This window comes from Notothenia rossii (genome assembly GCF_949606895.1).
Source record: "Notothenia rossii genome assembly, chromosome: 9".
In the NCBI taxonomy this organism is placed as follows: Eukaryota; Metazoa; Chordata; class Actinopteri; order Perciformes; family Nototheniidae; genus Notothenia; species Notothenia rossii.
Genome location: NC_136907.1, coordinates 3,949,341 through 3,964,503, shown reverse-complemented (window position 1 = coordinate 3,964,503; position 15,163 = coordinate 3,949,341). Strand labels below are relative to the sequence as shown.

General features: G+C 43.5%; 1 protein-coding gene across 3 annotated transcripts in view; it reads right to left on the bottom strand.

Annotated features, from left to right (window-relative positions):
• zbtb16a (zinc finger and BTB domain containing 16a) overlaps positions 1–14,703 on the bottom strand; it is a 186,891-nt gene extending 172,188 nt beyond the window's left edge. For 2 of the 3 annotated variants that reach the window (XM_079649283.1, XM_079649284.1), the window contains exons 1-2: positions 14,559–14,698; positions 10,498–11,818 (exon numbers count right to left, since the gene is read on the bottom strand). In XM_079649283.1, the coding sequence (XP_079505409.1) occupies positions 10,498–11,729 (1,232 nt within the window). In that variant the 5' untranslated portion in view covers positions 11,730–11,818; positions 14,559–14,698. Of the gene's footprint in view, positions 1–10,497; positions 11,819–14,558 lie in introns of all 3 variants that reach the window. The other variant, XM_079649285.1, reaches the window with a different exon arrangement.
• Positions 14,704–15,163: the final 460 nt, after the last annotated feature.

The window sequence follows — 15,163 nt, the reverse complement described above, 5'->3', positions numbered from 1 at the left end:
GTTACAAAACGTCAGGAAATGGGACCAAATTAGCTCTAACTAACTACAAGTGTGATTATATATTTTGTTTTATATGCGTTTCTGTTTTGTATCTATTTAATATTATTATTTCTTTACATTTTGAAAGCTGGTATTATCATCTCCTTATACCATCCTGTCTTTGGCCTGTATTGTAAAATTTGAAGTGATTTCTTTTCAATAAATCTGGTACTTTGGGTGACGAATATTGAAAATGATGTCCATATTGCGATAACATTTTCCATTAATTGTGTAGCGCTAATAGCTAGCATTAGCCTAGCATACACCTGTTGATATCTCCGCATCGCTGAATAATTCAAAATGGTATTTTAACAGATTTAACTATTGTGCGTCCTGCAATTTCAACATTGCACTCGTCCATATTGCAAACAAATGTACTACTAATTGTGCAGCCGTAATATCTAGCATTAGCCTAGCATTCACTTGTTGATAAAAGCACCAACTGCAGCTCCATAATACTTCATTTAAAATGGTTTTGAAACACGTAAATACCAAATATCGAGCGTTCTGCGATTGCAATATTGCACCATTCCATTTTGCTATGAGATGTTCAGTAACTGTGCAGCCCTATTAGCTAGCATTAGCCTAGCATTCACTTGTTGATTAAAGCTCCATAATACTCCAACATAGAATACTCCCATACTCCATAATATTAAAAAAAAGTGTATTTCAACACGTACATACCAAGTGTCAAGCGTTCTGCGATTTCAATATTGTACCATATTGCTATTAAATGTTTAGTAATTTTGGAGACCCTCTTAGCTAGCATTAGCATAGCATTCACCTGTTGTGCCACATGTTTCTCTGAAGAGATGGATTCAAACTGTTCACACTAGCCTCAGTTTCCTACCTGAGAGCTCCTTTGTGACAGGTGGTGGTGAAGAGAATTGGGTGTTTTTTTGGGGGGGGAGGGGCACATTTTTTCTGACCAGCTTCTTAGCGTGCTGGTATCACTCCATTGGGGCCCCTCGCCAATCTCTGGCTAACCATTCAAGTAGCAACAAAGAGGCTAATTAGAAGCTCTCTCGCTGGAAGAGCTCCGGTTTGATACTTCCCAGGGAGGCTCAGGGGCCTCCGAGGTGGCAGGGGCAGGTTTTTTTCACACACACACTCTCACACACACACACACAAACACACACACACACTCGCAGCACACTTGGGTTGGCCCTTTTGGCTGGAGCACATTTGCTCATTGTGGCCGTCCTCCTTACGGTCTGCCAGAGCAATAGAATCAGAGAGGGGGAACCGACACATCTTCTTTCATGTGGCGGGCACGCAGAGAGGGGATGCTAATGGGATATCGATGGGATTAGAACCCAGAGCGTTCGGGTCCAGGAGAACAGAGGGAAGGGCTCCGTGAACTAGAACTAAAACCCACTCAGCTTCAAGGTCAGATCATCCCAAATCTATTGACTTTCTCTTTCTTTTTTTATTGGGAAAGCTGACAATGATGCATGCACCTTAATACAGTCAGAGCAGAGAAGATAAGGTCGGGGCTGCAGGATTTAAAGATATAACATTGTTGGTGTTAGTATTGGATAAAATAACTTAATGCGATTATTTTGACAGATATTGTAATTGGGATGTGATTTCCAATATCTAAAAAGGTGATTGAAACATTCGTATTATCTTTGGAAAAAATGAATAAAGATGTGGTTTTATTTAAGAATATCCGTTTATTGACATTTGGATATTTGAAATGTTGTATCATATTTAGACCCTTATCTAAATAAAAAAAAATGCTTTTAAATAACCAATTGTAAAGAGGCCCTATTCTGCTTTTTGGGGTTTCCCTTCCCTTTAGTGTGATTTTTTTTTTTGTGCATGTAAATGGTCTGCAGAGGCTAAAATCCCAAAGTTCCAGAACACGGTGACATCCCTATGTATCACTCCTATTGGCTAGCGCTCCAACACATTGTACGTGATAAGGCTAAGGGGGCGGGACATCTCCAAGCAGGTTGACCAATCACAACAGAGCCGGCCAGCTAACCAATCAGAGCAGACTGGGCTCTGAGGGGTGAAAAGAGGCAGTATGAGAAAAGAGCTTTTTGAACATTAAAGCATGGAGACATCACGATACAAACCTAGAAAAAGCGCAGAATAAGGCCCCTTTAATGCCTTTACAGAGAAACAGCTGAACTTTTTAAAGAACATTGATAACATTCAACTGTTTGCAACTTATATCAATATTCCATTGACTTGTATATAGAATATTCTGCACTATTTCTACTATATTATTGTATTTACTTGCACTGTTGGGGGAGCCTGTGACCTAAGATTGTCATTGTCATGTCGACACGGTAGCTAATGTGCAATAAAAGCCTTGAATCCTTGAAACAGTTGCTCCATCTGTCCCCTGCCAACACTTCTGGGAGCAGAGATACACATCAGGAAGTTAAAAGGCCGATAACACATTTGCATGTCACCTGATAACTGGCTGTAATTAGTACTCCCCATGAGCCCCCCCCTACTACCATTTCCCCCATTACAAAACCAACATGGACACACACACAAGGCCAACTTCCAGTACAGTATGTTATCCTTATCCCTCCCTGCAGACCAAGGCCCCCACAGGGACAAAGAGAGGGGCCTCAGTGTGTTTGTTTCATCGCGGCCCTGCCACAGCGCATCAGCACAGAACAGTCTGAGAGGCAGCTGTTAACTTTGACTCCCTCCACCCTTATCTGAGGGGGGTGGTGATCTAATCTGTGGCTGATTAGATCACCACCCTCCACTGCCATCGCCACTGTCTATACAACACTGCCTCCCCCCCTCCTCCTCTTCCTCTTCCTCCTTTCCCTGGTTGTGCCCTTCCGTTTTCCCCAGAAAATAAACAATAAAAAGGTAATGTAAGGTATGTTTATTTATATAGCACATTTTCAGACGCCGAGACAATTCAAAGTGCTTCACCTCATAGTAAACACTGAATAAAAACATCCATTTCCTCTTGAAGAAGCAGCCATATTGACTTGCCATCTGAAGATATTACTGTGAAGTCTCTGTTTGTTTATATGGGATAACGAGGGGAGGTGTTTTAACAGCAGATTAATATATTTGAAAACATGCCGATTGATTAATTGTGTTCTATCTAGAGAACTTGTCAATATTGCATACGGTACAGTGTTTGAATACAATTTAAATATCATCTACTGACTTGCTTTTTACCAAATCAAGATACTGTCCATCAGGAAACATTGGGCGAATACATTGTGAAACATCCACATTGATTATTTACTTTACAACTTGGCAATACTACACTGGCTATAGAAACCCCTTCAATGGAATTGGCTGTGAGGCAACATTGGATTCAAATTTAAATACAGCTGATAAAGTGGTTCTGAATAAACATATTCACCAGATTTAAGGAGATGACTTGTCTCCTGACGATACTGCACAAGGAAAGAAAAGCTCAATCTGTTCTAGAAGTGTGTGTGCGTGTGTGCGTGTGTGTGTGTGTGTGTGTGTGTGTGTGTGTGTGTGTATGTAAAGTGCTAATAAGGTGCTAATGGCCAATATCCTAACACGCTAGTTGATTGAAAAAGCCTCTCAAATTATTTCGCTCAAATTCTGTTGAATATAGTTCAGCTTTACCAGATTTAGGAAGATGACTCGCCACCTGCACTGAAGGCGTGTGTGTGTGTGTGTGTGTGTGTGTGTGTGTGTGTGTGTGTGTGTGTGTGTAGTCCATTCCCCATGATGTAGCCCCCCGTGTTAAGTCTTTAATCGATACATCTCCCTATCCTGACAGTGAGGACAGAGCCCAGATCTGAGATCAGAGCGATGGCGGTGTAAATCTTTACGGTTCAACCAGAGCCTTTTAAAGCCTGTCTATAATTGGGCCTCGGCCAGCAGCTGCCTCAGCGCCGGCGTTAGCGCGGGCCGGTCAAAGCACCCCTTCCTCAGGGGCATAAACAAACACCGCAACTCCAATAAGGGCAAAAAGCACCTGTGAGAGGATGAAAAGAGAGAGGATGTGGCAGCCAGACTGGAATAAGCCCTCTGCTGACGTCTGGGGTTGAGTTTCTTCTCTCCTGGAGAGGTGTTTCTGAGGCTTTTTGTGCTATTGGATTATTACACCAACATGTACTGTACCTCTGAGTGCGAGCCGCGGAGACTTAGCTCACTGAGTGATTTCAAATAGAGGGTAATCCACTGCCTTGTAATGGATGCTTTGTTGACGGGCTTCTTTTCAAGGAAGTGGGGAAAAGAGAAGCTTGCACAGTTTTACAGGATCAGAAGCTTGGAAAACTGAGAGGTGATATACTGAGACAATGAAGCAAAGCACACACAATTATCTTTCCTTTTCCAAAATACTTCAAAGAAACAAGATCTCGAATGGAGCAGAGGGAACAACCACTCTTTGTTTTTGGATCCCATCCTAATTCTGGGTCAACATGCAGCACATGTATTCCTATTCCTGCATTTGACTTGCACCATTTCACTTCCTTATTTCTGATTTGTCTTAGGTATATTGTAGCTCATTGCCGACAACTGTAGCCAATGAGCATTTGACAATAAAAACCTTTTAATCTTTTCGAAATCTCTGACAAAATCAAATCGATACAGGACCAAACAGACCCATGAAAGATCTCTAATCCTTTCCTTGCTCTAAACAGGAGTCACATATGACAGCCTCTTAATAAATGTAAATAGAGAAATATTAAGTTGCCAAAGGTTGATCAGAAGAGTTGCTTGTGTTGCATCTGGTGAGTGTTTCACAACTGTTCAGAGTAGCAGCAACAAAATGTCCTTTTTCAGCCTGACGATGGTTCAGTCTTTCCTACAGTTCCTAAAATAACCCACGTTTGGGTTAAAAAGACGGTAGGTGGAACTGAGGAAGAGGAAACCAGCACTGCTGATTGCGAAAGACACGTGCCAATCACGCAAACCAGACACTATGCATTACGCTTCAGTATCTCCTGAGTGGAGACAAATACTTCCTGTTTCACTCGGGAGAAATTGAACGGTTTCAAAATGTTTTTATGTCGGGATAAGTTTTTTTTTTTAATTCTAATTGTCACAAAAAAACAAAGACGTTCTATGAAAAGGGTGTAACACAGATTTTGCTATGCTGTCCAAGACAAACGTTGCACAGTTAACGGGAACACAAATGGTTTGCCTTTCAAAGAGACACGTTGGTTTTATTTGAAAGGAAAATGTAGCAGCATCTACCCGTTTGCTAATGTCCAGTTAGAAGGCATTGGTTAATGGTTGATAGTGGGCAGTGTGTGTTAGGGAAACAGTTTGTATACCTTCCTGTGTGTGTGTGTGTGTGTGTGTGTGTGTGTGTGTGTGTGTGTGTGTGTGTGTGTGTGTGTGTGTGTGTGTGTGTGTGTGTGTGTGTGTGTGTGTGTGTGTGTGTGTGTGTGTGTGTGTGTGTGTGTGTGTGTGTGTGTGTGTGTGTGTGTGTGTGTGTGTGTGTGTGTGTGTGTGTGTGTGTGTGTGTGTGTGTGTGTGTGTGTGTGTGTGTGCGTACATGGTTATCACCTGCAACCACCACTATGGCCCCGCTATCTGGATGAATCTGCTCTTGGTTTACTGAGGAGGAGTGCCAGGGGTTATCTGTCCCTCTCTGATATGCACAGATAAGAGCCTTGGGCCCACTGTTTAAACACCTGGGCCCCGAGGTATTAGACCCTCCGAAACCCCTCTACCACAAAAGGAGAGGAAATGGAAGAGCGAGCGCTGGCTGCTGCTGTGTGTAAAAAAAAAACAGAGTGCGTGTGCCGAGGTTAATGCAAGGCTGATTATTTCCATCACTCCCACCTTGTACCCCAATAGATCCATCACTACTAAAAATAGCGAAGATTAGAGGCAGGAATTTATTGGCATCATGTTCCCCCTCCTCTCCCTTCAGGCTGCATTACGAAAAAGACAGCTTTGATGGTTATCACTAATGTTTAACGGCTATATGCTGGAAAAGCTCTCATTTAAAATATTCTCTTTTTTCACTTATGTGATGTACATTACAGCGAGGGTCAGTCATTTGCATGAGAATGGACGATTAAGTGAAAGAGATAAACCCAAGGCTAGTTCCCGTGAATTGGATGTTGTGTTTGGAATACCAAGCAGCGGAGCCTTTTTTCTTTTCCTTTCCCCCCTCGCCACGGCAGAATTAGCCCCGTGCATCGTGCATTTATTTCCCCAATAATCACTCAGGCCCTTTCCTGAGGTTGATTATTTTCTCAGAGCAAGGGTTACTAAAATATTGCTGTAATCCTGTCTCCCTGCAGCAGTAACAGCAGTCACCCTGCCTTCCTTTCAGGAATAAATCCCCGGCTTGTCAAGGGGGGGGGAGGAGGAGGTTGGACTGCTGGAGGAAAGATGGGGGGGGGAAAGTTGTTGTGGTCAGACGGGATTGCTTAGATTCCTTAGAAGCAGTCCACATGTATGCTAGCTGTGATGCATGGCCTATCATTAAGCTGCAATAAATACTAGGTCCAAAAGGTGCATCACTAATACCAGAAAAACACGTCTTTGATACCAAACAGAAGCCAAAGTTCTACAATATTAACACAAGCAGCCATGAATTTACTGACGAATACACATGTTTGATATATATGATCAAAGAAAAAAGAAAAAATTGCATTTTGAAAAGACGTTCAAGGACTGAAGGCTTTTTATCCGTACGGAAAGTGTGAAGGTTAAGATACTCAGTCCTACTTCAAGATACTGTTCACTCACATTGCTAAGATACCTTAGAAATCACTATCGTTATGGTAGCTATAATACATGGCCTTTCAAAAAGCTACAAGACAAATAATAACGGTACCTTTGTTTCTTTAATTATACCTGAAAAACACGTCTTTTATACCTTTTTTTAATATAAATACAAGCAGACAAACGAGACGTTCAAGGACTGAATATTTTGTATCTGTAAAAGTGCTGAAGTTATGATACTCATTCAAGATAGCACATCTTCTGCGTGTATATTTCTCCTTCTTCTTCCATCCCTCACATGCCACATTGCCTAGTTTCCTTATAATTAGTAAGTATTCATCGTAGCTGTAAAGCATGGCCTTGCATTAAGCTACCGTGCAAATACTACAGCCAATACAATACCTGGGTTTCACAACTGATGCCAGAAAAGAAGATATCTCATCGATAGCTTTAAAAAGGTCACTTTCTCCAAGCAAGCACACACTAACTTTACGTAAATAAACAAAAATGTGGATATTTTTGGACCATTTTGATGAAAGAGAAAGCTAAAAAGTATTCATCTGACAAGACTGAGTGTTAAGGTCACGATACCCAGTCCTACCCCCCTGAATATATGTCTGCACCCCATCCCACACACACCACTTGTGGAGCCTTTGCACAATGCATTCAGTCTGGGTGTTTCTTTATGATACGATCCAGGGCACGGAGGAATGAAAGGCAGCAGAGACTTCAATTCAGACAGGAAGTGGGTACTTTCTGGTACGTTCATTTTAACATAGACACCTCACACCAATGACCCCATGCCACATCTGGAAACAATTACACTGATGTTTGACTTGACCTGCCTGCACCAAGTGAACTCTGCCCACTTTTTTTATGCGTGTGTTGCCGAGGCGGCGGTGACCCTGACTCAGTGGCTGTTGGGGGAGTGATGTGTAATTAGTCCGAGTTACCACGACTGGTGAAAACATCAAAAATAACCAGGTGACCGGTATAGAAACACAAGCAAAAGACTAGTTGATGTGCTATCAAATGACCCACATTGGAATCTGTGAGGACACGAGGATCGTCTGAATGATCGAGCTTCTCACAGCGGACCTTTCATGTGCAGACAGCGAATGATGCAATGTTTGATTTCTACACTTCAGGAGGCTGTCAGGACAGCGCGTACGATATTAAACAGTGTCGTGTCGGTGTATCAACCAGCCTAAATTAACCCATTAGCATGCTAGGGGAGAAGCGGGAAGATCAATGCATGAAACGGTTTGGAAATCTCCTTTGATACAAGATTTCCCAGCTTGAGCGAATTGATGAAATTCCTCTTGAAACACAGGCAACCATTTCACACGCCAGACTTTTTCTCAAGACAAACTATTGTAAGCCGGTCCTTTAAAAACACAGGGAGACTACGTTACAGAGGAAGCTTTAGTGCATGTTAAAGTTGCCGTTTAGGACGAAGTGATAAAAAAGCACTACATATGCTTCTATAGTTGTCGGTTTCTTTTTAAAAAGGCACATAGTATCAAACCATGAACAAATTCCTCTTTTATCCCCAGAATAATAAGCACTCATCATGAAGGCCACACAGATTTGTACCAAAACTACAAAGTCTCTGATTCCCCCGCTTGTATGGAATTCAGTACGAACAGAAACACTGCACAATAATCGCTGTAAGGTCACATCTCCTCAGAGTGCAAAAGCTATTCTGTAATATTCATTATACAGACAACACTGAGACAGATTCAAAGGACAAGGCGCATACCAAGATGCTGGCTCGAGTGTGAGAGCATGGTGATTCAAATCCTCAAGTGAACTTTAAACACTGTGCATTCCTATTGATTCAAGCAAACATTACAGGGTGAAAAGGTGGCCTTCCAGTGAGTAAAAAGGCCTGCGCTCACAGACACACTGACTGTGCAATATCCACAAAGAAGTGACGCAAGTGAATTCCTCAAGGTGCTTGTTAACAAATGCAATTCTTAAGAATATCTGCAGGTGAGTATTCAGATGCATTGATCTGTACTGATTTACTGCGCCTCTTCTGTCCTGGAACCACCTCGGAGTCTCAGAGCCGGGGTTCAGCTCTCATCTCCTGGGCTGACCGTCTGCTCTAATGATCGAGCTAATAAAGGGCCCCCTCTTTGCGTGAGTTATGGGAAAAGGGGAGGGGATTCGGTCCCAGTATGAGGGGGAACCACTTTGGTGAGTGTGTGTGATAGCTGCCGCCCACCTCTTGTAAGGCGTGACTAATGGGCTTTGACAATGTTACGACAACAGTCACCTGAGCCGGCTTTTTGGTTTGGAGGCAGCTCCGAGTCTGAGCCACACAGAAATAAGGCGTGTGTCCATCAACAGAGGACACTTAGTTATACCTTGCATGCGTGTGGTCGGGTGATTTTATACTTGTCATAGTCACTGACTAGGAGCATCAGCTTAAGAAACGCAGAAAAAGAAAGAACAAACGTACTCGATTTGACACGAACTGAACCTTAAAAATATATATACACGTTTTAATTCCCAATGGAAAACAAGTGACTTTGAGTCCCTTTCACCCGAAGCAATCATGTTAACGAGCAATCAATTCAAAAGGTGTTCTGAGGACAAAAGACTTTCCTTTCTGGTGGACACGATGAAAAGTTGTTAATACAATACAAATTTGATTTACTAGTCATAATCACTGAGATAGGCAGAAAATGTACCAACTAAATGACTGTTTTCTAAACTCAGCATGCACCAAAAAGATGTACTTTTTAATTCCTAATGATTGACAAGTGTTCAAATGGAGTCCCTTTCACCTAAAGCAATCATGTTAATATTTTAATGATGATTAAAAAGGTGTTAGGAAATGTTAAGGCCAAAAGACTTACATTTCAAACACCAATAAACATTTGATTTACTCGTCATAATCACTGACGTGCAAAATTGGTGAAAGGCAAAAAAGAAAACCAACCAATTCCATCTTTTCTCCACTAACCATGTCTTTAAAAGCTGTACTTTTCCATTCCTAAGTAAACAGCAGGTGTCTTCCCATGAGGGAAACCTTATAATTGAGTTCCTTTCACCCAAAGCAATCACGTAAATAAGTATTATTAAAAAAGGTGTCTGAATTTGTGAGGCCAAACGATTTAAGACGTTCACTCTCTACTCGACAAACTGCAGAGGTAATCTTGCAAACGCCATTAAAAATGTGATTCATTAGAGAAAGAACAAACAGCCGCACCAAGGTCGAAATAATAAGCAAGCAGCAGCAACTCAAAAATAAAGAAAGGTGTCCTACCTGTGCTGCAAATCAGTCAGAGTCACTTACTAGGGACATTAGCTTAAGAAACGCAGAACAAGAACTGAAACAAACTGACTCTATTTGACTCAAACTGAGCCTTAAAATATAGATTTGTTTTAATTCCTAATGAAAAACAAGTGGCTTACACCGGTGGAAGTTTTCAAATGGAGTCCCTTTTTACCCATAGCAATCATGGTAATGAGCATTATTAATTAAAAAGGTGGAATAGTGAGGCCAAAAGACTGGCTTTTCTGCTGGACACGATGCAAACTTGTTAACACCAATACAAATGTGATTTACTCGTCATAACCACTGAGAAAGGCAGAAGATTCAACAACTAAATTCCTGTTTTCTCCACTGAGCAGGAACCAAAAATATGTACTTTTTGATTCCTAATGAAAAACAAGTGATATACACCTGTGGAAGTGCTTTCAGTCCCTTTCATAGCAATCAAGTTAATAATGAAATAATAAGCCAGCAGCAGCAAGTCAACAAAAAAACAATCAAACTCGTCTTACTTGTGTTGCTCCACAGCCTCGTTATCTGGAAGTTCTATGCCGCACACGTTGCATCGCTCGTGCTGGTTCCTGCCGTCCGGTTTCATGCCGACCGCCAGTTCTCCCAGCTTGCTGAAGAACTCTCTCTGGATGAAGCTCTGCGGCAGGAGAGCCCCGTAGGCGCTGAAGTCCATCGACATGGCCAGGGCCGGGGACATTGGCAGTTGAGAGGCCATGGACGCTGCCATGGCCGCCGGCATGGACATGAGGCCGTCCGATTTGTGATTGACGGGAAGGGAATAGAGCGAGGCGAGATGTTTCTCCGTCATCCCCGCCATTGCTTCCAGCCCCATTTGGCTCATGTCAACTTGCTGGTCGTCGCGGACGTAGTGCAGCTCGCGGGCGCTGGTGATCACGCTGCTCCTGGTCGGGGTTCCCGGTCCGTCTCGGTTCCTGTCCTCGCCCATTCGCTCTCCGTTGCTAGAGGCGCTGGACTCCATGTTGGGCGGGCTGTCGTGGCCGTTGCCTCCCATGTCCACTTGCATCATCTCGGTCTTGATCTCGGTCATCAGCTGGTTGGAGTTGGCGTGGTGGAGCAGATGTTCCCCGCCGAAGCCCTGCTGGAGCAGAGACTGTCCGATGCTCATCAGACTGTCCACGGCAGCTTTAGTGGGACTCAGGTTGGACATGCCGAAAGAAGTGGAAACAGACGGGCTTTGATCCACCATTCCCGTCATGATGGCCATCTGCTGGGCTCCGGTCAGATAAGACCCCTCCATGGAATGCTTTTTGGAGTTTTTGGCTCCGTTGTGGCCTTTGCGGTCGTCTTCTTCCTCCGCGCTGCCTCCGACCTCCACGTCGTTCTCATCCGAGGACTGAATGGTCTCCAGGATCTTGAGGCATTGCTCTTCCAGGTACTCAATCTCCAGGATCTCCGCGGCGTAGAGAAGGTCGTCCAGGTCCTCCACCTTGGCCTGCAGCGTGGCAGTGTAAGCGTACTCCAGAATCTGCTGGAAAGTCTTTGGTGAGAGAAAGTCCAGGGTGTAGTGCTGGCTGCTGCGGTGGAAGAGGATCTCGAACATTTTGCTGGTGCAGGCGAGGACAGTTCGGTGAGCGTGGAACTCCTGGTTGTCCACCATGATGACCACGTCGCACAAAGTCCCCGCCAGGCGCATCTGGTTGGCCTTCAGCAGGAGGCCGGTGGGATGGTTGGGGTTCTGGAGCTGGATCATACCCATTTTAGATAAATCCATTGTGTCGATGCAAGCCACGAGGCCAACTCATGAGGCTCGCCTTCCCCGCTCTGCCGTGATTTTAGCTATCTTTGTAAACAAGATGAAACCTGGAAGGAGAGCGGAAAGAAAAGTCAGTTCTGCTGAAGCAATTTTATGTTTCAAATCCAGCAATTGCAAACCAATCTTTTTCCCAAAAAATGTATATAGGAAATTCAATCCAAATTCAATCCAAGTCCCCAAACAATCATCTGCCTCACTCTTATTATCCTCCTGTGTTTCACCAACGTGGATAAATAAAGTGTACAAGGCTGATTCTTTAATTGCATTTTGCACCTAAAGCATGTTGTGAATTTGCCAATGCATGTATTGAAAGTCCACCATTGTTTGTGACTTAAATGGTATGTGTGAGGTCAGTGGAGTTTCAAATTGCAAACATCCTGCAGGGATGGTAAACACACTCTGCAGTCGCATTGTTCTCAAAATCAGCGGAGAGTATTGACTGTAGATTTCTGAAGAGAGACAATTTGCAATCCGTCCAACAGGCTCCCCCTGCATACCAATCACCCCGACATATGTTATGTTCCAAAAGAGGTCTTCATTTGGTTATCTGATGGGGATGTACACACAGTTAAACAAGTGTCAACCGTGTTTTTTCTCCACTGCTGCTGCTTGGTTCACAAAGGCCGTCAGCAGCCTTTCTGAAATTAAATAGCATCTTACTCAGTATTCTCATCACAGAGCAGAGAGCAGCGGCCAGAAATGGATGGCAGCAGAACACAAAGCTGCAGCAACAAACACCCTGCTCTCATTTGCTAAATATCCAAATAAACGTGTGTGTGTGTGTGTGTTAACTCCTTTTAGATAGCAACATGTTGCTTCACTTGATATCTGCAACACACTCTGACCAACGCAGTTAAAATGTGAGTTTTAAATGAAGGACTGTCTCCTGTTCATTCAGCCGTCATTATGACCTACACTGAGACAATGTTCTCTTCATTGCTGCAATTTAAATAAGCAGTCTTCATATACTCTAAATGAATGGGTGAATGAATGAATGGCTAAGTGCCTCCATTGACCCACATTGTGGATGAGCTTCATTGATGTCCAATTTTGTAATCAACATGTGACACATTTTCTATTTGGAAATTAAGTCTTATTTTCATTTCAATTTCATCCAAGCAGTTTTTTTTGTTGCTTTACCCAACAAATAGAGAAGTTTGTGAGCACTTCTCTTTTTCCTTCCGCCCCGTTTGAGAACAATACACACTCAAACTGAAAAGAGGAGGACATATCGAGACTTTTCCTTAAACTAATAATATCACTCCCAGAGGACAGAAGCCTAAATAGAAGCGGTTGTAAATGATGCAAAATGTGCAAAATGATGGGGATTTAAAATACTGAGTGGCTTTTTTGGGGACAGTTGATAAAAATCGATCAAATAAGGTAATGGTGAAACCACAGAGTACACAGAGGTCATGCCTAAAACCAGACATTATCTTTATTACAGGTAGGCCTATGCCAATAGCTGCGATTTATGGCCCCGTAAATGATCAATACTTGTTGCGCTCCAACAAGCTGTGGCTGCACAATGTAAAGTTCCTGTTTTTTTGGGGGGGGGGGGACTTCACCAGCTCTCTATTAATAAAAAAGCACGGCGCGTCTAGACAGCGTTAATATTGCCGAGACAAATTATACAGCGCGTTATGCATTATGCAAAACATCGCACAGTACATTAAGTGCATTAAGCAGAAGAGGTTTCTCCCGCTGGAGGACAATGTAGCCCGCTGACAATAAGCACACAGAAAGCAGCATAATCAATCCGATCACGAGCTGTCTGCCTCGCGCGCCTTGGCGACCCAGCCACAACACGAATAAACAGCGTTCAATATTCCAGACACACAGCGATGTGCAGAACGCCAAATGCTACAGGGAGACAATCAGAGAGCTATTCCAAAAAAAAAAAAAAAAAAAAGTAGACAGACAGCTGCCAGAATCTCCCGCACAGGTGGACTTTGTTTGAGGCGGAATGAAATGTGTTTAACATTTATGAGAAGGAGGAATTATCCGGAGGAAGGATAAAGAGAGTGAAAGGGGGAAGAGAGGGATCAGACAGTCTCGATAACAAATCAATTGGCCATTGCATCTGTTACCAGTTTCCCACCTCACAGCGCGCGGCTACTGCACATCGATTACCAGTAACCAATCAAAGCCTGTCAATCAATGCACACCGTACAGTACGGAGGGAGTATTTGGGCTTGTTTTCTGCTAAAAGACCAGAGTCCTCATCATGATGTCATCAAGGCTAAATGAGCCACACTGGTGCGTGTGGAGACACAAGGACGAGGCAACAGTGTCGCTGTCTAAAAAAGGCACAATTTCGCATGAAAACGCGTGTAAATGTGTCCGGTAGAGTGACATGGAGCGTCATATGTTGTCTGTCTGCTGGGGAAAGAGCCAGACCTCACGTCCTCGCGCTGCGATCTCCAGCATACTAAACCACACCGACACACAGAGCGAGAGGTTGGGGAGGGAGGGGGGGGTTACGTCAACCTTAACATCTCTACAATACACGTTAATGCAAACTTCAACACCTTGCAGCGCAATCAGGAAAAACACTTGTTTCCAGCCGCTCCGGCGCGCGGATAAACTCTCAGTGCCAAAGTCGCGTTTCAACTTCAGCGTGAGGTTGCACGGGGACAAACGTAACAAAAATCCCCTCAAACGCATCAAAATACGCACATGGTGAATTAAAGTACACAGAGAAGACAGAGGTGTGCGCGTGCAGAGACGCGGACCTGGCACTTGTCACCGGGGAAACCGCAGCTGTTAACCCGGGTTAGTACTCACCTAAGTTGCACGTTTTTTGATCCGGGATAGTGCAGGGGGAGCGGGGCTACAGCATAGTAAGGCAGTTCGCATAAACCCGCTCTCTCAACACGCACTAACTCCTTTCTTCTCTCGCCTTAGCAAATCAACACGGCGCTGACGTCACAGAGCCAGACGAGCAGCCGGCTCGCGCTGCAGACACACACACATACACACACATACACACACACACCCATATACAAACACACACACACTGAGAAAGTGAGACACCTAGGGGGCTGTCTCGTGTCAAACGGCTGTGTTACTGTACGGCAATGAAAGGTGAGCGACACTGCCCCCCCCCTCCAGCTGTTTGAATGCACAGTAATCAGACTGCACGAGATGCATTGTGGTCATATAGGAAATATAGGCTACACATGGTGGGATTTAATAAAATACATTTATTCAAGTAGGCTATACTGTAATATATAATTATACATTACACTATAATACATGTAGTGGAGTAACACGTGCAATGCTGTGTTTAAATACTTAATGTACTGCTGCTGGATATCTTTAACTATAATTATATGTATTTGTAAGTTTGTTCATGCCTTTTATTATAATCTAAAAGTAACTAGTAAATA